General features: G+C 42.4%; 1 protein-coding gene across 5 annotated transcripts in view; it reads right to left on the bottom strand.

Annotated features, from left to right (window-relative positions):
* UNC13B (unc-13 homolog B) overlaps positions 1-24,563 on the bottom strand; it is a gene marked incomplete at both ends in the record, with an annotated part of 221,087 nt that overhangs the window by 25,795 nt on the left and 170,729 nt on the right. For 4 of the 5 annotated variants that reach the window (XM_079705886.1, XM_079705887.1, XM_079705885.1 and 1 more), the window contains 6 exons: positions 1,499-1,640; positions 2,276-2,503; positions 4,969-5,188; positions 5,706-5,780; positions 7,971-8,049; positions 10,425-10,471. In XM_079705886.1, the coding sequence (XP_079562012.1) occupies positions 1,499-1,640; positions 2,276-2,503; positions 4,969-5,188; positions 5,706-5,780; positions 7,971-8,049; positions 10,425-10,471 (791 nt within the window). Of the gene's footprint in view, positions 1-1,498; positions 1,641-2,275; positions 2,504-4,968; positions 5,189-5,705; positions 5,781-7,970; positions 8,050-10,424; positions 10,472-12,905; positions 12,929-24,563 lie in introns of all 5 variants that reach the window. The other variant, XM_079705884.1, reaches the window with a different exon arrangement.

Raw genomic sequence — 24,563 nt, 5'->3', positions numbered from 1 at the left:
ATTGCCCTGGGACAAAAGCGAGGAGGGGAGGAGTAATTAGGGACAATTCTAATTTCCTATCAGATAGCTGTACCAACAAAACCAACAGAAAACAGCCAGACAGATGCCGCAGAGCCCTAGGAAGCAGCTGCTAGTTGCCTCCCCAGAATCCTATATGAAGTCCATAAAGGTGTTAAATGTTCATGGTAAGTCCATCTGGTCATATATGCTTTAGCTTTCTACCTAACACCCACATCTATCTAAGAATGTGCTTGGTGAATTTCTATCATTCTTTAATATCCACTTGAATTATCATTTCCTCTATGGTGTTTGCTTTGGAGGAGGTAGTTTGCCCAGGTTCCTCCCTCACTCTCTTCTTCCCCAGCAGTTGCTTTCTGGATCCCTGTTGCCTTATCCAAAAGTTGTACTTGGCAGAATCTGCTGCTCCTTACCCTATGTTCTCATAATATCTTTGCACATTCCATTAAAATATTATAGTATAGCTACTGGTCTTCTGAAAAATAATAGACAAATCATCAATCAGCCTCTTGAAGCCAGGGATGTCTTATACATTTTTCGATACACAACATCATGTATAGTGCCTTATACAGAATACAAATTGCTTGCTAAATGATAAAAGTGGGCAAAATTGACTATAGAGCCAATTCATTTAGAATTAATCATAGGTAATATTCAAGCAGGAACCATTCAGCTTCTTGAAAAACAAGTGCTCCCCCCAGTAACTACTGTCTCTGGATTAGAGACTGATTTTATAGGCCCCAATCCCTTTCCCCAGTCCCCTTCCAAGGAGCCAACAGAAAAAGGTCTCTACATAAGCTGCCTGCTTGGCTGATTCAAAGTCCTGGTCCTAGGCATCAGGGGGTGTGACAAAGCATCTGGATTCACCAGACATTAGTCCAAGTCCTCGGCTAGAGCTTGCCATTTTTCAACAACCATCCCTCATTGTCATATGAAATAGTCTATAAAAAAGTGAGACAATGAATAAAGGAGTAGGGAGTGGAAGCTGAGGCAGAAAGAAAAGCAGAGCCCTTAAGGAAAATGGAAAATTCTCCAAATCCCAGGTTTCCATCTTCAAGCCAGAATTATCCAGTTGTAGGACAAAGATGTTCCCTCTCCACTTCCTAGAAGAGACTAACCCTTCCTAGGCAGGATGGCAGGGCTGGAAGGTACACAGTTGGGTGGGCAGTCCCTGGTTCTGTCACTCAGCAGTAGTACAATAAAATCTTTCTAGCACTAGAAAAAGCAGTATGGGACGCCCAAAGGCCCCTTTAATAGCCCTAGTTAAGACAGGGCTTGGGTACAGTAACCCTCATACAATAGTCTATGAGAAGAAACCCAGAGAAAGAATAGCTGCTACCCAATTGAAGCATGTGAGAAATGGGTTTTCTCCACTGCCTCTGACCCACCTCTCTTAGAGCCCAAGCCCAGAACAATGAGATTTAATGCTGCTCCCAAAACATACACAGTCCCAGGTAAGACAAAGCCCACTATGACTTACAAATGGAACTTCTCCTCCCAGACAGGATTCAGGTTCCCAAAAATGGTCTTGGTACGCTTCTTGGTTTTGCCCACTTGCACAGTCACATAAGGGTCACTGGATCCTGTCTTGTCCTTGGCTTGTAGGCCCTGGGCACACACCACTGCAACCCAAATGCACAAAGAAGGAGGCTTCAGAGTACACTCCAGATGTCATAAGCCCTCCAAAGTACGACTCATCTTAGAGCAGCCTCTATCTGTTCCTTGCACAGGAGCAGATTTTCTCACTCCTCCACATCTATCCTTAGTCCTAAGCCACGAGCCTTTCCCTCAAAGCCTAGCCCAAGAATCCTACCTCCCCGCTGGAGCCCTAACTGACCACTTACCCCTACACTTACCCCAACAGGTCCTTACCTGCTCTGATACATGCTTGCTTCAGCCATATCCACCCAGTTAGTAAATCACTGGTTAACTATTCACTGATCTCCTGCCTGTCCCCTTACCCCCACCCTCCCCGCTCTTATAATATCAAACTGTTAACCAAGTCTATAACATCAGACTGTTACCAAATCCTGGTATTATCATTCATATTGTTTGCAGGTGCCAGTCTTGCCTCTCCCAGCACCCCCTGGCATCAGAGTCTAGGAGAGGAGCAGTGATGAATAATGAGGCCCTCCCTCTTCCTTCATTCTGTGCTCCTTCTCCCCAGCCCCTGCTCCCTCACACTCAGGATGCTTCTTCCCCAGGCTCCTCCCCATAGCCAAGGCCCTCCTGTCCTCTCAAACTCTGGCCTGCTCACCAGTTATGGTAATCTTGGCCGACCATTTGGAGGTGCCATCCAGCACACTCTGCTTCACTGTTTTCATCTGTTGCACATGGGCAACTTTGCTCACGTTGAAGACATCCCGGATAACTTCAAAGATCTCTGGCTTATTCCGCTCTCGGATCTTCATGCGGTCCTTCATGGCCATGATAATGTTCTGTGTCCGGTCCTCCGCTCCATGTTTAGAGCTCTTTTCTGCAGCCCCTGAAGAATGGCCAGAGACAGAAAATAGGGTAACCAACAGGCCACCTAACAGACCAAGGATCAGGCTGAAGAATGGGGCCTGGGAGAGGTCAGTGAGCGGTGGGAGAAGCTTAGGAAGACACTGGTATGTCTCTGGGAAAAGTTGATCTCTGTGGGGCCTGCTAGAGTTTAATGCCTAGCTAGTGGAGTTTAAAATGCAACTCAAAGAGTAGCAAAAAGTTGATCATCGTTATGGGGGTGTATTATTCTATTCTATTTAGATATACGTTGAGTTTTTCATCAAAAACGAAAAACAAAATATGTAGCTCAGTCTGCAGTTGGCTTTGTCTTTCTTCCATCTGCATGCTTGTTGAGAGATACCCTCCAAGTCTAAGGCCAAAATATCAAAATGGGTATCCCAGTTATCAGGGAGGGGTTGTGGATGGGCACAACTACTTCACCAATCTCATCCGAATGCCAAGCCATGATACAGATCTCAGAATTCGTCACAGCACATAGCTGGGTTCTACCCCATAGCTCCAGTGTCTTTAATCTCAGAAAATAGTGTGGTATGGTGAGAAAAGTATGGCCTTTGGTATCAGACAGACTTGAGTTCAAATCCTGACTCCACTACTCCCTGCTGCGTAAGTAGGCTTCTTCTAAGAGAAGAAAATGTCACTTATCTCTCAGGATTTGTAATAAGCATTATATCAGATAGCATATATAAAGCATCTAGCCCAGTGCCTGCCATCTAGCACTGGGCTAGATGCTTTATTTATTGAGTAATAAACAGTCCCTATTATTGTTACCATCATTATTATCCTGGCAAGGCCAAGGGTCATTTTCACCAGCCATGACCCCAGCCAGCTCATCTCAAAGGTCAGTAAGCTTCCTCTGCTGTCCTAAGGATTATGGCAGAACACAGACTCCTCCAGTGTATTTCACCAACCAGGCTTCTCAGGGCAGAGGACCCATCCTTCCTTTATTGATCCTGCACACTGGCTCTTAACCTCTCTCCAGTCTCCAAAGACTTAGGCCTTAACTACAAAACTTGGAGCAAAGGACAAAGGTCAACATCTGCATCCTAACCCTGGGAGGATGGAAAGCAGGTTTTCTGTCCAGTGAAGCCTACAGAAGGGCATTTAATTCCACTCTGTGCTTCACAGAAGCCTTAGTCAGAAGATATTTTCTGATAAATGAAAAATGACCTGGGCTGCATCCTACTCTTGCCATTTAGCATATCCCATGCAATGCTATTTACCTGGACTGGGACCTCTGAAAGGCTCTTAAAGGGAAGATGGACACCCTGGCTACAGAGCACCATTTCAGAGGCTTCCAGCAAGCAGCCTATGCAGCCAGTTGCTAGTTCTCGCAATTAAAGCAGGGGCCTGCTGGCACCTGTGCTTGTCGCCCCTCATGATGGATTTGGGCAAAGTCATCACCAGCACCCAACTTCTGCTATGTTCTGCCTGTCTCTTCATGTCTACTATAGCCATGCCACTGGTACCAATCTAGCGTTCTTCAAAGAAAGACATTTTAAGTCAACAATTCCTTGAGGCTTCTTCCTGGGCCCCTTTTATGTCACATATCTTTCCTTGGGACGATGAAGTGCTTCTGAGTCTAAAGGCGACCTTCCTTTCTCCTACCACAATCCTTGAAGCTTTCATTGCTATGGCTTGGCTCTGAGTAACACCTGAAGACCTGGAGGGGCGAGAAAATACTTTTCCACATTCCACGTCCCCTACCCGTGCTCTTCCTGGGGTCTAGCTATAGCAGTGCAAGCCCAGCAGGAGTGGAGCAAGGAGATAAGAACTTAGAGTGCTACCACCTCCTGTGACAGAGACTTGTTGCTTTTCCTGCTCCTGTTTTCCCCATTCTATGATGGCAGCACAAGTCACATATTTAGCAAGGGCCTTGGGAGTCTGGCACATTCTCCATCTGGACCTCTGCCTAATCCATTTGAAACTTCTGTTCTTGGCACTGTTGTCTAAATGCTCCAACTATAAGCAAGGAATAAATTCCAGTTTCCCTGAGTCCTAGGGTCTAGACCTCAGAAGGTTCCTCTGTGAGGCCTAGAACCTCACAGAACTCTCTCTTCTCATTAGTTTTAAACATGCTCTAGTCACTTGAGCTGATTAAACATGCTCTAGTCGTTTGGGCAATATGGCCACCATGGTGTGTACAATACTCAAGCATAGCCTCTGGGATCATCTGAATCCTAGAAGGGATTTTTATCTCCATCAGAGGACCATAGAAAGCTCAACGGATTTTTCCTAAATGTGCTTAAGAGAGTGCTACAAGACCTGTTATTTGGAATGGCAATGTCTCTTGACTTAGGATCCTACTTTCTCTAAAAAGGAAAGAACTTCAGCATCAGGTAGAATAGAGGGATGACGTCCCAGCCACCCTAGCTGTTTGTTGCCAGACTGTTTTGGAGAGGCCCTGCTGCCCATGTTCCCCACCCATCACTCCACAGGGACACTCACGCTGCAGGCAGTCGGCATTGAGCAGGTCCTGGCACTTCTCGTGACACTTGACTCCACACTCGCTGCAGCGCATGCCCTGCCGGGCAATGCCCCAGAGCAGGCCTTCACACTCATAGCAGTAGGTTGGGGTAGTGGCCGTCCAGACCTCAAAGTTGTGGGGTGTGGTACACGAGATGGGATAGATTAAGGCCTGCAGGGTTTTCTTATACACATGGGATTTCTGAAAGACACATATCCCATCACCCACCAGCAACTTCAGTTCTCTGCTGGGAGATACCAGAACCAAGACCCTTGCAGGGCTCTCAAGACCCCGGTTTCTCCTATGGCAATTGAGGAGATGCTTTAGCTTGGCCCAGCCCACGGCCCAGCCCACAGCCCAGCCTGGCAGAAAGAAGCCCTCCACATCATGTGCTCCTGGTCATCCAAGATAGGTCTGACCTGAATGCTGGGCCTGAGCCTTGTCCCAGTATTCAGGCTTTTTTAGAGAAACAAAGGGTACTAGGCTTACCATAAAACCCTGACATTGGTGGTCACATACTCCAACGTGAGATTAAGGTTTACCCCTGGTCTGGACCCCCCTGGTCTGGACCCTTGCCTCTCCCAGTGTAGAAAACTTGATGCTATCTGTTTCATTAACAGAGTGTGCCCAACACTTTTGAATTTCCATGAAGTTTGGCTACAGAGATGTTCATTGGACCACAGGCCAGTGGACTCTTGAAAGCCCATGGGTCACTTACCAGCTCTTCATCCTTAAGAGAGGTGCGTGTAGCCATCGCAGAAGTAATTCCTGCCTTCCGGGACTGGACCAATGACTGTGAGAGAAGACTTGCTGTCAGCCCTGGCTACTACCAAGGGCTAGGCAAAGCCCTGGGGAGGGAGTTTCAGTGACCGAAGCTATTTGATGATAACTCACTATGTTCTCTCTATTTTTACTGTCATTCACAGGGGATTGCCATGGATAATAGGTAATAAGAACCTGAGGTTAATATTCAAATCCAAGGCCCTAAGGGACTGTTCTAACAATGACAGAACAGCACTTCTCTCAGGGTACCTATCATCCAAAGAGTTTTTAGGTATCTGACCCCACAGAAACTCCTTGTTTAAAGGAAGGCAAAGGAAAATGAAAAGTTTAGAATTACAGTCCGAAACAGGTCATTAAGAATAGGATAGACACACAACTCTGACAGAGTCACAGTCAAGAACCATCACTGGGAACTATGATTCTATACTATATCCTCTATTCTCTGGTACCACCCCCTGCCCACACAACCCCAGGAAGCTGTGGAGGCCAAAAGCCCAAATGAGCAGGGCACTTGAAAGTGAAAGGGGCAATGTAGCCTCATTGAAATCAAGCAGGGTAGGGGGTTAAATGTGACAGCTATGATGCCCTGCTAGCCAGGCTCTTATATAGAGGGGCCCATGAATCTGCCAAGCCCAAGCTTCAGGGACAGCCCCTGGAGAGGCACATGGTTTCCCTAAAGCAGGGGACACTAGGCAGACAGAAGTCACTGTATCAGCCTAAGCAGGCAGAACAGTTGGCATGTGCCCAGGTGGCTTGGGATATGGACTCTTACAAAGCATAGAAAGGGGCTCTGGAGACACTTACCATAGCCTGTGCAGAGGAGAGCAGAGAAAGGAACAACATGATGTTAAAGCCCCACAAGGGCATGAAAGCTTTCAGAGATAACTGAGAGGTTTCTTCCCTATAGTCCAAAGTAGGAAACATGTCACAACCCCCTCTGCCTCTATCCACTAAAAACTGTCTTCAACCCAGACAGCTGACCAGGGCCCAAGGCCTAGAAGGCGAGTTATGCCATAACGCGAAATATGGGCAAGGTTAAAAGACAGAGGAGGGGAAACAAGAAGTGAATAAGATACTGCTATCCAATCAGTTAAACAAAAAAAAGCTGGTGAGCAAGGAGGGAGAAGATGAGAAAAAGTAGGAAGAAAGGAAGAAGAGAAAAAAGAGGAGATGAAAGACAATGAAAGACATAATAAAGAAGAGATGACATCTGAATTTATCTTCATCCAACCAGCTTGATGAAGAGTTGGTGGGAAAAGAGGTGCATTAGAAAGGAGGAAAAAGGGAAAGATATACAAATAGCAGGGGGAAGAAGAAGGAAAGAAAGAAATGATGAAGAGAAAATGGCAGAGGATACTTCTACTCATTCAATTAAGTAGGGAGAAACTGGTAGAGAAAAAAGAGCACAGTATGGAGGAAAAATCAAAAAAGGAGTGGATAGAAAAAACAAAATAGACTGAATAGGGAGAAAAAAAGAAGAAAATAGGAGTAGAAAATGGTAATAAGAGAAAGGGTTCAAGTCTTACTGAATATCTGGCTCTGGGACTCTGAGATGACCTGGGTACCACTCTACCCCCACTACTCACTAAACTACAGAAAATTCCTTGAGCTGATTCTGCCTTAGGAGGTATGAGCCCAGATAGGAGCTTCTGGTCATGCTGGAGGTCTGAGATCAGCTTTAACTCCTAAGCCTGTTTCAATTCAGTTCCACAAATTGTTATCACTACCTCCCAATGCTAGACACAAGGGTACAGAGACAGTCTAGAAAACCTATGTCTTGGGAGACTTCACTTGACCTCCAAGAAGGAGTCACATTTGTCATGCCCATCACACACGAATCTCAATTATCTAGGTCAGGACCAGAGGAAGTTTCCATTACAGGTCATCAGAGAAGGCTAGAGAGATACCTAGAGGAGATGGATAACTGGAAGATGACCCTGGAGCCCAGCTTTGAGGGTCCAAGCTATAAATGTTCTAGTGGGAGCTTCAGCTAATGAAGAACCTGGGGCTCTGACAAGGGAGTGAGGCAATGTAAGGTCCTACTGAAGCCATCACTAAGTCTCAGTAAAGCTTTACATGATTGATCATCAGACTAATACTTGTCATTAAAGGCCCCACTTCCAGTCCTGAAAGCTTGCCAAGTCCCAATGGGGGATATCCCAAGGCTACAGCCTAAGCCTTCACAAGAGTCCTTACTCACCAGATCACTGACAAGTGGCAGTGGCTTCTTTCTGCGTAGATCTGGCATGCTGTCAATGCCATAGAGCCCTCCAGCTGGCCTGAGGGGAGAAGAAAATATATCAGTACCTTTAGTCTCACCTTGAGTTACTGGCAGTTTCAATGTTCCATCCTCCTTGCTCATCTTCTCCTCAGAGGAAGATGAACTGACCTCCACCGTGTGCCTTTCAGAGGGGTGAGGAGGACAGAAAGTGAGTGAAATAAAGCCATGGGATGACAAACAATGGAATCTGCTCTCAGTGTCTCCTTCTGAGGTTTCAGCCAGGGATTGAGAGCTCTTTTATCCCACGGTGCCAGTCCAAGGCTCCTTTGTTTATTTGAAGGCCCTTGTGCTCCATAAAGCAAGGTGGGAATTGGTGGTTAAGATAGCTCCTCCTTACACTCAGGCCAGACTAAAGATAAGTCTTTCCTGACCTGTGCTAGAACAGAGCCCACAGGAATAGCTCTACAGAAGAGCTGCTGCCTAGGTGAGCAAGACTGACAAACAATAACATGTAGAAGGAAACCTTCTCCAACCTGAGTAAAAGAGTCACCAGTTCTGTCTATCCAAGCCTCCTGAAGAAAAAAGGGTCTCCATGGAAAGAGGAGCCTGAATAATCAAATGGAGGCAGGGGAAGTGGATGAGAGACTTCCAAAAGATCATTTGGGGGAAAAAAGACCATTTAAGAAGAAAACAGCAAAGTGACTCAGAGTCTGGACTAGCCCTATGGTCACATCAACAGGGACCAGGAAAAAATTACAGCTGGAGAAACTTGAGATTTCTAAAACTTTTATACCTTTTCTATACTTACTAATTTTGTTGTTGTTTGTCTGTTCCTCCATAACAATATGCAATAAAAATACAGAGAATTTCACCAAAAGAACACCCTTCTCACCTTGAAATAACCTGGATTTCATCCCTAACTCTTCTACTAGTTCACTACATGTCCTCTGCCAAACTTCCTTCCTCTCTTTGGGTCCTGGTGTCACTTCCATAAAAATGAGGGGGATGAACTATAAAACCTCTCTGACCTTTTGGAAGCTATTTTGAGCTTCAATTAAAATAACTCATGTACTTGGTTTTAATGAAAGCAACGAGGTGGGGAAAGCAGGGTGGCTGGGTTGTACACCACAGCTGGTCTGAAAAGAGAAATGTCACAGAAGAGTAAGTGTGTACTGCCAGCTATATAGGCCAAAAATGGAGCCACACATTGGGTCAAGGCCAGGAATTGGAACAGGCAACCCGATATGCTGATTTCTAATAATCTAGCTTCCTGAATACAGGCAGTGAACTTTGTTCTCAATGAGACTACCACACCTACGGTAGATCGAAACTTGTGACAACTTCCAAGGACTAAGCTAAAGGAAGAGAAAGAAGACAACAGGGAGGCATTTAGAAAATCACTGCATGGCTCCATTTTAAAATAGCCTGGATATGTTCCACTGGCATGTATGGATTTTAAAATTATTTGAAGAAAAAAGCTAAAGCCCTGAAGAAGGGCTGTTGAAGAAGCAACTGGTGCCACAAGTTTTTGGCTAATTCTGAAAACTATAAAATGCACTCCTTAAGCCGAGAAGTTTTTTTTTGCAACACAAGTGAGCTTTTGACAAAAGAAGGGTGGCTCTTTCACATGTTTAGCTCTTGCTATAAAAAAGATAAATCACAAGGAAAAGGAGCATTTAAAAATACAGTAGATAACTTTATGATCTACTCTTTTCTATTCCCTGGTGACGAGGAAGAGGAGGCAGCCACTGGGCATTTCTATGTCCGAAGGCCTTTGTGGGACAAGGAGGGAAGGAAGGTTCTCACGCTCCTGAGGAGTGTATGTGGGGGTGTGGGTGGCACAGGCGCGTAAGTGTTCTTCTCTCTCAAGCACAGTCAGTGAGTTACAGGCGGCAGTCGAGCAGTTTGAAATGCCTCTCTGGTGCAATCACATGGGTCTGAAACTCCCAGACAGACAGAACACACAGAGCTCCTATGGGACGCTACTTATGTCTTCACTACAGTGGAATGGAATAAGTAGATGACTCACAACAGCTGAAGATGGATGGAGCCCAGGGAGTAATCTAATCAGCAACACTATCAACAGTGGAATAGAAGGAAACTGTCTCTAAACACAGATGTGTTTCTAGTTTCCTCATTCCCATACATAAAGGGTATATCACCACTATGATGCAATACATCAGAAATTCCAGAGGTAAGGATAGGGGAGCCCCAAAGTTCCCTCCCCTGCAAAGCTCTCTCTTCTGTCTCTGAGGAATCAGTCTGCAGAGTTCTGTCTTCTGCCTCAGAGAACCAAGCAGTCTCTACAGTGGAATCTCCTCCTTCCCCAGAATCCAGCTGATGAAGCTGTTTCTCCTGCTTCCCAGGGGAAAAGCTAGAAGCAGCATAACAGACTGCATAAGATCCACAGAAACCTTGTAGTACAACACTTACCCTTCTGGGAGCCACTGGGCCAAAGAGGTATCACCATCATCTGCAATCTTTAAAGAGAGAGAGAGGAAAAAAAGTTAGATGCCGGGAGAGATGGGAGATTGCCAATTTCTTTGGTCAAGCAGTGAGCAATAAAGTAGGAAGCTCAGAGCAGTGTAGGTCACATACACCACGTGGTGACATAACCAGCCTGATGTGTAAACCAATTCCATGATCAGCCAGGGCAACAAGCAGGCTGCTGAAATGAGTGGTTCTTCACCTCCCTTCTCCCCAGTGAATAGGGAGAATATAAGGCCAAGCTCACAGAGATCCCAGGACTAAGGTCCACTGGGAATGTGAGAGCTGCCAGAACTTACAGCCCCTCACACAATCCACTGGTATATATAATAGTAAGCCAAAGCCAGGAGAAGGGTCCATGCAGGCTTCCACGCCTCACTAAAGCAAAAGGACAATTTCACATGGAGTCCAGTCTTCTTCCAGCTATATTCCTAAGTTCTGTTGGCTGCCCCAGAGTCAGACCTGGTCTTTCTGGATTCCTATCTCATCTTGTGATTTGACTTGGCCTAGGTTCCTTGAAGCTCTAACTCACTGACACTGAGTACAGTCTACATTTGATAAGCTCTATTTAACAAGAGAACCCAGGGCAGATTAGACACTCAGATTATCACTCTGGTGAATTTTATGAGCTCTACAATAAGAAGTTGAAAATTGAGGCACCAAATAACTCAAGGAAGGAACAGTTAGAAAACACGTTTTAAAGGTTTCTATAAAAAGACCCAAAGCAAATCCTTCAAGCAGTGTACAGACAGAGTTCCAAAGCTGCCAGGGCTCTCCAGAGAACCAATGGTCCATGCTGTGAACCGATGGTCCATGCTGTTTAGGCTCAACAGACCTAGTGCTAGCGGGTCTGGGGCTTCCCATCCCCCCTTGTACTCCTCCACTCCCAACAACTTCCCTGCCTCCTGAGACCTGGGTCCAGCTAACTATCCTGAGCAAATGAGCTCCAGAACAAGGGAGACAGAAGTAAGCTGTTAAGCTCTAGACAGGGGTGAAGTTTTGGGAGGGCTAAAGATGGGAGAAGTTACAGACAAAATGAGGTGAGAGTACAAAAAGGAGAGGTAGGAAAGGTTAATGAGTGATGTAAAAGTGGGTAAGAATGACCCTGGATCAGCATCAGGCTTCAGATGAACTTTGGATTTAAGACCCTTTTCAGTAAGACCCTTCTCAGGTCGCCTGTACTCTAATCAAGCCTATCTGTCTACTGCCTCCAGCCCTTCATGACCACATTTCGCTGCTTCTGCCTGCTGCCCTGGTTCTATGAGTGGGATGATGTGGTAGAGGGAGGGCCAGGCCCAAAAGGCAGCCAGAAGTGGTTGAATCAAGTCTCCTAAGGTTCTTGTGAGGAGTAGCCCATCCCTAAATCCCGAGATCCTACCAACCAGAACTTATCCTCCCTTTGGAAACAGTCACTGCACTGAGCAGATCTTTATTTCCTACCTAGAATTAGATGTTTGCCAGAAACCACTGGGCTTAAGGAAACAAAGTCACAAAAAGCCTTTGGCAGCCAGAGTTCACAGGCTCAGATCACACACATTTCCTGTGCTTAGAGGGGACAATGGGTCTGCAGAAGCCTGCAGACACAGCATAGAGCATGCACACGCAGGGCACAAAAGGAGGGCCGGGGGAATGAGAGGAGATCTAGACAAAGTGCCTATAGGAGGTACATTCATAGACACCACTTGCACCTGAGGAATCATAGGTGAGCACAGATCCTGCACACAGAGCTACAGAACATGTGCACACACCCATCTGGGGGAGGATTCAGTATTCACTAGGGCCCGAATCACTGGCAAAACAAACCCTTACTGTCTTCAGGAACCAGGGCTTGCAGGCACAGAGCGTTAGTATACCATGCATTCACATGGCATGGGGAAACCACATCACAGATCTACAGAAGCTTGTGCTCACACAGAGGCTAGGAAGCCTGCTCAGAAGCACAGAGCACACATTTAGGCCCCAGGCAAGAGGTACCAAAAGCCTGCAGAAACTCCTGCTCTCAAATACAAAGTGTGTATGCATGCTGGGCTCAGCAAGGGTTTACAGCATATGCCAATCTGCAGCAATAAGTTGAAAATGGACACACACTGTGCAAAGTAGGAAAAGAGGAAGGCAATCAGTATCTGGGGGAGTCAAACTGAGCACAAGTATAAGCACACACATGCTACATTGAATGTGCACCATGCTGGCACATACATTCTCACACTGCTCCAGGGATGTCTGCAGGAGCACACACAAGCATGGAGCATGCACACAAACTGCTTTCAGGAAAAACAGACTAGCTGCATGAGCCAAAGCTCATGAGGCACAGATCATAAGCACACATGCGTACACACACACACACACACACACACACACACACACAGTGCTCAGGAGGGAGAGGAGAGAATTGACAACAAAAAGGGCCCTAAAGGGCCAGAGCACAACCTGAAGGGCTCCTCGCTTTCCTTCTGCAAGGAGAGAAAGAGCAGAAAAAAAGGGCAGAGAGGTTAGTAGATTCAGTTGTAAGTCAGCTAAACCTCATGGGACATGGAGAAGAGGGAGATGTCCTCTGAACAACTGGGTAGTTCAGAGTCCAGCTCCCAGAATCCTTACCTCCTATATTTGCTGGCCCCTGCTTTTCAGTTGAGAACCCAGATTTGGCTACAAAAACCAAAGGACAAAGTCTCCCTGGGAATTTCAGTCACCCTTTCCAAAGTGGTGTGCATGCAGGGTCAGGGCCACAAGACCAGCTTTGTTTGTTACCAAGGGTCACTCCAACAGGCTATCTGAACTGACTGAACACAGAGTGGGTTCCTTCCTCAGAAGCTCCATGAGTTCACTCTGAATCTGGGATAAGTCCGCAACCCCAAAGGCCTGGTAGCTGAGCTCTTTCCATTTTGTAATACAGTCTTGGCCACGTGTTTGCCCAACAAGCCCTGGCTTTCCCAGAGTCTAAGTTAAGTTAGGCCAAGTTAAGGCCTGGAGTTAAGGCCAGGACCAGGATGCTCAATGGCCATAGATTTGGAGGTACCAACCGGCCACTGCCCTATCACAAGTCACCATGATCTGCACAATAAGACCATAACTGCAATCCCAGGCTTGATAATCTACCAAATCCAGAACAATACACCAAAGGAAACTGACACTTCCAGAAGGACCCAAGCAAGCCACAGGAGAGGAAGAATAAAATCCAGAGATTACTCCTTTCCTATTCGTCAGAGACTACACTGCCTTCTAGGCCACACGTGCTTCACGTAGGCTTCCTTCTCTAAGGAAAGTCCACTTACCTGGGGCCATCAGCTCCCCTTTTCTTTTTTCCTCATCCTTTTTAAAGACCCACTGATATTACATAACAAGTAGAAGGAAGAATCATGGAAACTAACTCATAAGTTCCCGATTTTTCAAGCTACTTCTGATGACCTAATGGGTCACCTGACTTGACAGAAGAATGAATTCAGGAACAGGAATCCTCCAAAACAGTGCAGCTTCAGAAAAGTGGGTGAGATAAAAAAGACACTTCCTGGAAAGGGGACATATCTCTTCTACATCTACTCCCTACTTCCTTAGAGCACTCTATTCCCTTTGAAAAAGAAAACTAGGCAAGGAACACTTTAACTGACCCTGTGACTCAAATTAGACCTACTATCTTAAATATCAATACATTGTACACATCATGTCAAAGTTACTTCGACTGTGTCCTTCTGTTCTTCCCAGAGTTCCCCATAATGTCTAAAGAAGAAAATTCAATCTATTGACAAGGCCGTCAAGGCTCTCCATGACCTGGCCTCTTGCATCTATTGGGTGAGCTCAGACTGATTCTTAAGACTTAGCTCAAAAAAAAAAAATTAATCTGCATGTGGGCTCCTCAGTTACTGAGTTATTGTAATCCCGTTTCAGTCCGTGGGGGGGGAAATAGTCTCAAGAGGTGAACTACAGAAACACAAAGGCCTTTTTCTCTTTTCTCTTTTCCCTACAACTTCCTCCTTCATATGGTACATCTTTAACTTGTGCTCATCATTTTACCCTAAGGACCAAAGCTGAGCTGGCTTGAGAGGAGATTGTTTCTGTGGTTAAGAGACCACAGATTAGTGTAAGGAAGTGCATTTTGTGGTTCATATGGAGTTTTAACTTGGAGGCTAGCTTATTGGGTGTGTGTTGTTTGAGGGTTCCTTTCATTTTCAGGCACATAAAATGTCTTGGCACCTCTACCATGGTGCAGGGTGCCCCTTTTGAGAGTGTTTTCCAAGAAGCTTTAGGTAAGGGTGACCAGGCAGGGCCAAATTGTGTTGACGGGCTCCATGCACAATTAAAAGACAACAAAACAGTTCATGTTGACATCAGATGGAAGACGTTTGGGAATCTTTGATCCCCATTTGAGACTTCTAAGTATCTTCCTCCCTTTCCAACATGAAGATTCAGTAAACTTGAAAGAAAATCATCTGTGAGTTCCTTCAACTTGTAACTCATAGTCGTGATAATCCAGAGGGAATATGCACTGGTGACTTTAAAGGCTACAATCTTTGACAGTCCCAAAGCAGTGCAGCTCTGTAGAAGGTAGTGGAAGGAAGTTTTCTTTCTACTTTGTTGAGGAAATTACTTGGAATTTAGATGGGTAAAAGGTACCCTTGCCTTATTCCACTTTCTTATTTTCTTAGCCCCCTTTCCTTTTGAAATGTTTAACTGATTTCATGTCATAGTAGGAAACGCATTCTCCATCCCCATCCTTTGCCCTCCCAGGAAGTCAGTGTATTGATCATCTTTTTGGGCTTCCCCTTCAAAGGACCTTTTTCTGCACTGGAAGTCTCCACACCTAGCTCTTTGTTTTGTTACTGCTGTGTTTAGATAAATTTGGACAGATCGTTGTGCCACACAGGAATTTTTGGTTTTTTAAGAAAAATCTATAGGTGAAAAATTACTAATAAAATTGTGTGTGCGTCTATGTGCGTGCAACATAAAAGTACAGTAGCGCCTAAGGAACTTGAATCTTGGTTCCTGTAAAACTGCAAACTGATGTGGTATTAATAAAAAAAAACCACTTAGCTCAAATATTAATGCCTCTATGATAATTTATCCGCCTTCCTCTCAAAAACAGAATTAGATGCTTCTCTACTATGTATACATGGTACCCATGCTTTTGTGCTGCACACTTCTATGATAGTATGTTGTTAGTATGTTTCATTGTTAATTGTCTGTATAAACATCTCCCGTTATACATTGTGAATTTCTTGAGAGTAAGAATTATATATACTATATTATTTCACCTTAGTAGTCTGAGGGTTTAGCACATCTAGCGTTTTTCTGTAGTAAAAGGAACTTGAACTTTCAGGACTTAGAGAACAAGAGCCTTTCTAAGAATATGTGTCTTCCCTCCCATCAGGAAACATGCACAAGCTTTTTAGATGGCCTCATCCACCAGAGGGCAGACAGCAGAAGCAAGAAGAACTACAATCCTGCAGCCTGTGGAACAAAAACCACATTCACAGAAAGATAGACAAGGTGAAAAGGCAGAGGGCTATGTACCAGATGAAGGAACAAGATAAAACCCCAGAAAAACAACTAAATGAAGTGGAGAGAGGCACCCTTCCAGAAAAAGAATTCAGAATAATGATAGTGAAGATGATCCAGGACCTTGGAAAAAGAATGGAGGCAAAGATCGAGAAGATGCAAGAAATGTTTAACAAAGACCTAGAAGAATTAAAGAACAAACAAACAGAGATGAACAATACAACAACTGAAATGAAAAATACACTAGAAGGAATCAATAGCAGAATAATTGAGGCAGAAGAATGGATAAGTGACCTGGAAAACAGGAAGGTGGAATTCACTGCTGTGGAACAGAATAAAGAAAAAAAGAATGAAAAGAAATGAAGACAGCCTAAGAGACCTCTGGGACAACATTAAATGCAACAACATTCGCATTATAGGGGTCCCAGAAGGAGAAGAGAGAGAGAAAGGACCCAAGAAAATATTTGAAAAGATTATAGTAGAAAACTTCCCTAACGTGGGAAAGGAAATAGCTGCCCAAGTCTAGGAAGCTCAGAGAGTCCCATACAGGATAAATCTAAGGAGAAACACGCCAAGACACAGAGTAATCAAATTGGCAAAAATTAAAGACAAAGAAAAATTATTGAAAGTAGTAAGGGAAAAACGACAAATAACATACAAGGGAACTCCCATAAGGTTAACAGCTGATTTCTAAGCAGAAACTCTACAAGCCAGAAGGGAGTGGTCTGACATATTTAAAGTGATGAAAGGGAAGAACCTATAACCAAGATTACTCTACCCGACAAGGATCTCATTCATTTTCAGTGGAGAAATAAAAAGCTTTACAGACAAGCAAAAGCTAAGAGAATTCAGCATCACCAAACTAGCTCTACAACAAATGCTAAAGGAACTTCTCTAAGTGGGAAACACAAGAGAAGAAAAGGACCTACAAAAACAAACCAAAACAATTATGAAAACGGTCATAGGAACATACATATTGATAATTACCTTAAACGTGAATGGATTAAATGCTCCAACCAAAGACACAGGCTTGCTGAATGGATACAAAAACAAGACCCATATATGTGCTGTCTACAAGAGACCCACTTCAGACCTAGGGACATATACAGACTGAAAGCGAGGGAATGGAAAAAAATATTCCATGCAAATGGAAATCAAAAGAAAGCTGGAGTAGCAATACTCATATCAGATAAAATAGACTTTAAAATAAAGAATGTGACAAGAGACAAGGAAGGACACTACATAATGATCAATGGATTAATCCAAGAAGAAGATATAACAATTAGCAATATATATGCACCCAACATAGGAGCACCTCAATACATAAGGCAACTGCTAACAGCTATAAAAGAGGAAATCGACAGTAACACAATAATAGTGGGGGACTTTAACACCTCACTTACACCAATGGACAGATCATACAGACAGAAAATTAATAAGGAAACACAAGCTTTAAAATGACACAATAGAACAGATAGATTTAATTGATATTTATAGGACATTCCATCCAAAAACAGAAGATTACACTTTCTTCTTGAATGTGCACGGAACATTCTCCAGGATAGGTCACATCTTGGGTCACACATCAAGCCTCAGTAAATTTAAGAAAACTGAAATCATATCAAGCATCTTTTCTGACCACAATGCTATGAGATTAGAAATCAATTACAGGGGAAAAAAACCCTAAAAAACACAAACACAGGGAGGCTAAACAATACATTACTAAATAACCAAGAGATCACTGAAGAAATCAAAGAGGAAATCAAAAAATACCTACAGACAAATGACAATGAAAACACGATGATCCAAAACCTATGGGATGCAGCAAAAGCAGTTCTAAGAGGGAAGTTTATAGCAATACAAGCCTACCTCAAGAAACAAGAAACATCTCAAATAAAAAATCTAACCTTACATCTAAAGGAACTAGAGAAAGCAGAACAAACAAAATCCAGTTAGCAGGAGGAAAGAAATCATAAAGACCAGAACAGAAATAAATGAAATAGAAACAAAGAAAACAATAGCAAAGATTAATAAAACTAAAAGCTGGTTCTTTGAGAAGATAAACAAAATTGATAAACATTTAGACAGACTCATCAAGAAAAAGAGGGAGAGGACATAAATCAATAAAATTAGAAATGAAAAAGGAGAAGTTCAACACACACCGCAGAAATATAAAGCATCCTAAGAGACTACTACAAGCAACTCTATGCCAATAAAATGGACAACCTGGAAGAAATGGACAAATTCTTAGAAAGGTATAACCTTCCAAGATTGAACCAGGAAGAAATAGAAAATATGAACAGGCCAATCACCAGTAATGAAATTGAAACTGTGATTAAAAATCTTCCAACAATCAAAAGTCCAGGACTAGATGGCTTCACAGGTGAATTCTATCACACATTTAGAGAAGAGCTAACACCCATCCGTCTCAAAGTCTTCCAAAAAATTGCAGAGGAAGGAACACTCCCAAACTCATTCTATGAGGCCACCATCACCCTGATACCAAAACCAGACAAACACACTACAAAAAAAGAAAATTAAAGACGAATATCACTGATGAATATAGATGCAAAAATCCTCAACAAAATACTAGCAAACAGAATTCAACAACACATTAAAAGGATCATACACCATGATCAAGTGGGATTTATCCCAGGGATGCAAGGATTCTTCAATATACGCAAATCAATCAATGTGATACACCATACTAACAAATTGAAGAATAAAAACCATATGATTATCTCAAAAGATGCAGAAAGAGCTTTTGACAAAATTCAACACCCACTTATGATAAAAACTCTCCAGAAAGTGGGCATAGAGGGAACCCACCTCAACACAATAAAGGCCATATACGACAAACCCACAGCAAACATCATTCTCAATGGTGAAAAACTGAAACCATTTCCTCTAAGATCAAGAACAAGACAAGGGTGTCCACTCCCACCACTATTATTCAACATAGTTTTGGAAGTCCTAGCCACGGCAATCAGAGAAGAAACAAAAATAAAAGAAAACAAATTGGAAAAGAAGTAAAGCTGTCACTGTTTGCAGATGACATGATACTATACAGAGAGAATCCTAAAGATGCTACCAGAAAACTACTAGAGCTAATCAATGAATTTGGTAAAGTTGCAGGATTCAAAATTAAGGCACAGAAATCTCTTGCATTCCTATACACTAATGATGAAAAATCTGAAAGAGAAATTAGGAAACACTCCCATTTACCACTGCAACAAAAGGAATAAAATACCTAGGAATAAACTTACCTAGGTATACAAAAAACCTGTATGCAGAAAACTATAAGACACTGATGAAAGAAATTAAAGATGATACAAACAGATGGAGAGATATACCATGTTCTTGGATTGGAAGAATCAACATTGTGAAAATGACTATACTACCCAAAGCAATCTACAGATTCAATGCAATCCCTATCAAATTACCAATGGCATTTTTTACAGAACTAGAACAAAAATCTTAAAATTTGTATGGAAACACAAAAGACCCCGAATAGCCAAAGCAGTCTTGAGGGAAAACAACGGAACTGGAGGAATCAGACTCCCTGACTTCAGACTATAGTACAAAGCTACAGTAATCAAGACAATATGGTACTGGCACAAAAACAGAAATGTAGATCAATGGAACAGGACAGAAAGCCCAGAGATAAACCCACGAACCTATGGTCAACTAATCTATGACAAAGGAGGCAAGGATATACAATGGAGAAAATACAGCCTCTTCAATAAGTGGTGCTGGGAAAACTGGACAGCTACATGTAAAAGAATGAAATTAGAACACTCCCTAACACCATACACAAAAATAAACTCAAAATGGATTAAAGACCTAAATGTAAGACCAGACACTATAAAACTCTTAGAGGAAAACATAGGAAGAACACTCTTTGACATAAATCACAGCAAGATCTTTTTTGATCCATCTCCTAGAGTAATGGAAATAAAAACAAAAATAAACAAATGGGACCTAATGAAACTTAAAAGCTTTTCCTAAGCAAAGGAAACTACATACAGGATGAAAAGACAACCCTCAGAATGGGAGAAAATATTTGCAAATGAATCAACGAACAAAGGATTAATCTCCAAAACATATAAACAGCTCATGTAGCTCAATATTAAAAAAACAAACAACCCAATCCAAAAATGGGCAGAAGACCTAAATAGACATTTCTCCAGAGAAGACATACAGATGGCCAAGAAGCAGATGAAAAGCTGCTCGACATCATTAATTATTATAGAAATGCAAAACAAAACTACAATGAGGTATCACCTCACACCGGTTAGAATGGGCATCATCAGAAAATCTACAAACAACAAATGCTGGAGAGGGTGTGGAGAAAAGGGAACCCTCTTGCCCTGTTGGTGGGAATGTAAATTGATATAGCCACTATGGAGAACAGTATGGAGGTTCCTTGAAAAACTAAAAATAGAATTACCAGATGACCTAGCAATCCCACTACTAGTCATATACCCAGAGAAAACCATAATTCAAAAAGACACACGCACCCCAATGTTCGTTGCAGCACTATTTACAATAGCCAGGTCATGGAAGCAACATAAATGCCCATCGACAGACGAATGGATAAAGATGTGGTACATATATACAATGGAATATTACTCAGCCATAAAAAGGAACGAAATTGGGTCATTTGTAGAGATGTGGATGAATCTAGAGACTGTCATACAGGGTGAAGTAAGTCAGAAAGAGAATAACAAATATCGTATATTAACGCATATATGTGGAACCTAGAAAAATGTTACAGATGAACTGGTTTGCAGGGCAGAAATTGAGACACAGATGTGGAGAACAAACGTATGGACACCAAGTGGGGAAAGTGGGGCATGGGGCAGTGATGGTGGTGGTGGTGGTGGGATGAATTCGGAGATTGGGATAGACATATATACACTAATATGTATAAAATGGGTAACTAACAAGAATCTGCTGTATAAAAAAATAAATTAAATAAAATTCAAAAATTTTGAAAAAAATAAAAATAAAAAAGAACATGTGTCTTGCCTAAGAGAAAAGATAGGTCTCTTAGCCAATAGCCTGTACCACTTTCCAGACCCCAAAGAACTGCTGTACTAGCCCCTTCAGTTTGTCCCACCCACTGGACGAACATTTTCTTGTTTAAAAAAACTTTTTCTTGTTAGGAATCAAATTTTTTGTGCTTCGTAACCACCTAAAATGCCTTAGAATTTTTCCACTGAGATCTAGTTTTCAATTTAAGTGACATATGTCTATATAACACCTTCTTTGCAGGAAAATTCCTGACCCCCTAAGAATGATCTCACTGTTCCAGACAGTCTACCTTATAAGGAAGTGACATACTTCCTCAATGTTAAAACAATCTTAATTCCATTACTTGGGAGTCAAAAGACTTGAGGCGCTCATCTTATCTGAGCCTGCATTTCCTTATCTGTAAAAAGAGGATAAGACCAGCAATCTCCCAGGCTTAATGTGAGGATTCATCTCTTAAATACATATTGAGAACCTACTGCACATTAGGTACTGTTCTCATGCTGATGCAGCAGTGAACCCTGATCTTGAGAAGCTTCTATTCTAGTAGGAGGAGCGGACAACTAATAATGATGATGAAGATGATGATAGTAGCTCACACCAAGTGAACACATTACACATCTGGCATTTTATTTGAGTAAGCTCATTTATTTCCCACAACAACCCTACTGGGTAAATACTATTATAATCTCCATTTTCTGTTGATTAAAATGAAGATCAGAGATTTTAAGAAACTTGCCTAAAGTCACAGCAAGTGGCAAAGCCAAAATTCAAAACAGGCATCCTGGTTCCAGAATCTGGAACTATGTGTACTGTATCATGTATGATGGGGACTCTGCTGAAAAATTCAGATAAGGGGAAAAGATATTGCCCTCTGTGGTGATGTTATGCTATTAAAATTTTATAAAAGATTGTCAGGGAGTCCTCATTGATAAAGCGACATCTAAGCAGAGACCTGAAGGAAATGAGTAAAGAAGCTATTCAGAGTGATAGGAGAAAAGTATTCCAGTCAGAACATACAGCAAGTGCAAAGCCTTAGGTGAGAGCATGACTGGTGTGAAAGAACAAGTTTGCCACAGAGTACCATTTCAAATAGGGCTTTACAGGCCCTTATAAGCACTTTGGCTTTCATTCTGAGTAAGACAGAAAAATCACTGGAAGGTCCTAAACAGAGAAGTGATATGATCTGACTCACATTTTATGGGATTACTCTGGCTCGGGAGAACAGACTGTAGAGGGACAAGGGTAGAAGCAGGGAGATCAGTTAGACTACCACAATCATCTGGACAAGAGAAAATGGTGACTTAGATAAAGATGTTAGTGGTAAGATTTGGGATATTTTTTAAAGGCAAAGCAGGAAGAATTTACTAACTGATTGGATATGGGTTGTGAAAGAAAAGAAGTCAAGAATGACTCTATGGATTTGGGCCTGAGCAGCTAGCTGCAAGAATAGAGTTGCCATTTACTGTTAAGGAAGACTATAGGAAAAGCAGGTTTGGCAGGGCTTAGGGAGAAGGATCAGGAGTTTGGTTTTGGATACGTCAAATCTGAGATGTCTATTCACAAGGAAATGTGGATGTTAAGTAGATGTGAAATCTGCTGTTCCTGGACAATATCTGGGCCAGATATAAATCTGGGAATGCTTATGAAAATCATGTGATTGAAACATATTACCTAGGAGGTGAGTATAAATAAAAAGTAGTAGTCAGGATTGAATCCTGGGATACTACAAGGTTGGGAAGATAAGGAGGGACTAGCAAAGATGACTTGAGAAGGAATGGTCAATAATGTTGGAGGAGAACCAAGACAGAGAGGTGTTCTGGAAGCCAGGTGAAGAAAGTATTTCAAAAAGAAGAAATCAAGGGACTTCCCTGGCGGTCCAGTGGTTAAGATTCCATGCTTCCAACACAGGGGGCACGGGTTCAAGCCCTGGTCGGGGAACTAAGATCCCACATGTGGTGTGGCGTGGCCAAAAAATTAAAAAAAAAAAAAAGAAATTGAGGCATATGGATAGACTAAAGATCAATGGAATAGAATCAGGAGTCCAGAAATAAACTCTTACATTTATGGCCAGTTGATTTTTGACAATTCGATGGGTAAAGCATGTTCTTTTCAACAAACGGTGCTGAGATAACTAGACATACACATGCTTAAGAAGGAAGTTGGACCCTATCTCACACCATATACAAAAATCAACTCAAAATGAATCATAGACCTAAATGTAAGAGCTAAATAAAACTATAAAACATTTAGAAAAAAACATAGGAGTTAATCTTTGTGACCTTGGATTAGACAGTGGTTTCTCAGCTATGAAACCAAAAGCAAAATCCACACAAGAATAGATAAATTGAACTTCATCAAAATTTAAAACTTTTGTACTCTACTCCATACCCATATTATGATGGCTATTACAAAACAAACAAACCAAAAAACCAACCAGGAAGTAACAAGTGTTATTTAGCAAGGACGCAGAGAAATTAGAACCTGTGTGCACTGTTGTTGGGAATGTAAAATGATGCAGCTGCTGTGGAAAATAATATGGCAATTCCTCAAAAAAAATGAGAATTACCATATGATCCATCAATGCCACTTCTGCCTATATACCTAAAAGAAATGAAAGCAAGAACTCCAACAGATATTTGTATACCCATGTTTATAGCAGCATTATTTGCAATAGCCAAAAGGTAGAAGAAACCCAAGTGTCCACTGATGGATAAATGGACAAACAAATGTAGTATATATATATATACAATGGAATATCATTCAGCCTTAAAAAGGAAGGAAATTCTGACATATGCTACAACATGGATGAACCTTGAAGACATTATGCCAAGTGAAATAAGCCAGTCACAAAAGGACAGATATTGTGCAAATACACTTATATGACGTACTTAGAGCAGTCAAATTTATAGAGACAGAAAGTACAGTGGTGATTGCCAGTGGCTGGGGGGAGGAGAGAATGGGGAGTTAGTTTAATGGGTACAGAGTTTCAGCTGGGAAAGATGAAAAAGATCTGGAGATTGAATGGTGGTGATAGTTGCACAACAACGTGAATAAACTTAAAATGATTAAAATAATAAATTTTATGTTTTGTATATTTTACCACAATAAAATTTTTTTAAAAATTATGCTTCAAAGGACACCATCAAGAAAGTGAGGGAGATGCATGAGGGAGGGGATGTGGGAACAGATGTATATGTATGACTGATTCACTTTGTTATAAAGCAGAAACTAATAAAAAAAAAAAAAAAAAGAAAGAAAAAAAAAAAAAAGAAAGTGAAAAGACAACCTACAGATTGGGGAAAAAATATATACAAAATATTTGTATAATTTGTGTATAAGGGACCTATATCCAGAACACATAAAGAACGCTTACAACTCAACAGAAAAAGACAAAGAACTCAATTTAAAAACAGGTAAAGGGGGCCTCCCTGGTGGCACAGTGGTTGACAGTCCGCCTGCCGATGCAGGGGATACGGGTTCGTGCCCCGGTCTGGGAGGATCCCATATGCCGCGGAGCGGCTGGGCCCGTGAGCCATGGCCGCTGGGCCTGCGCGTCCGGAG

This window comes from Hyperoodon ampullatus (assembly GCF_949752795.1).
Source record: "Hyperoodon ampullatus genome assembly, chromosome: 6".
Classification (NCBI taxonomy): Eukaryota; Metazoa; Chordata; class Mammalia; order Artiodactyla; family Ziphiidae; genus Hyperoodon; species Hyperoodon ampullatus.
The sequence above is the reverse complement of the archived record's forward strand: the minus strand, read 5'-3'. Positions and strand labels throughout refer to the sequence as shown.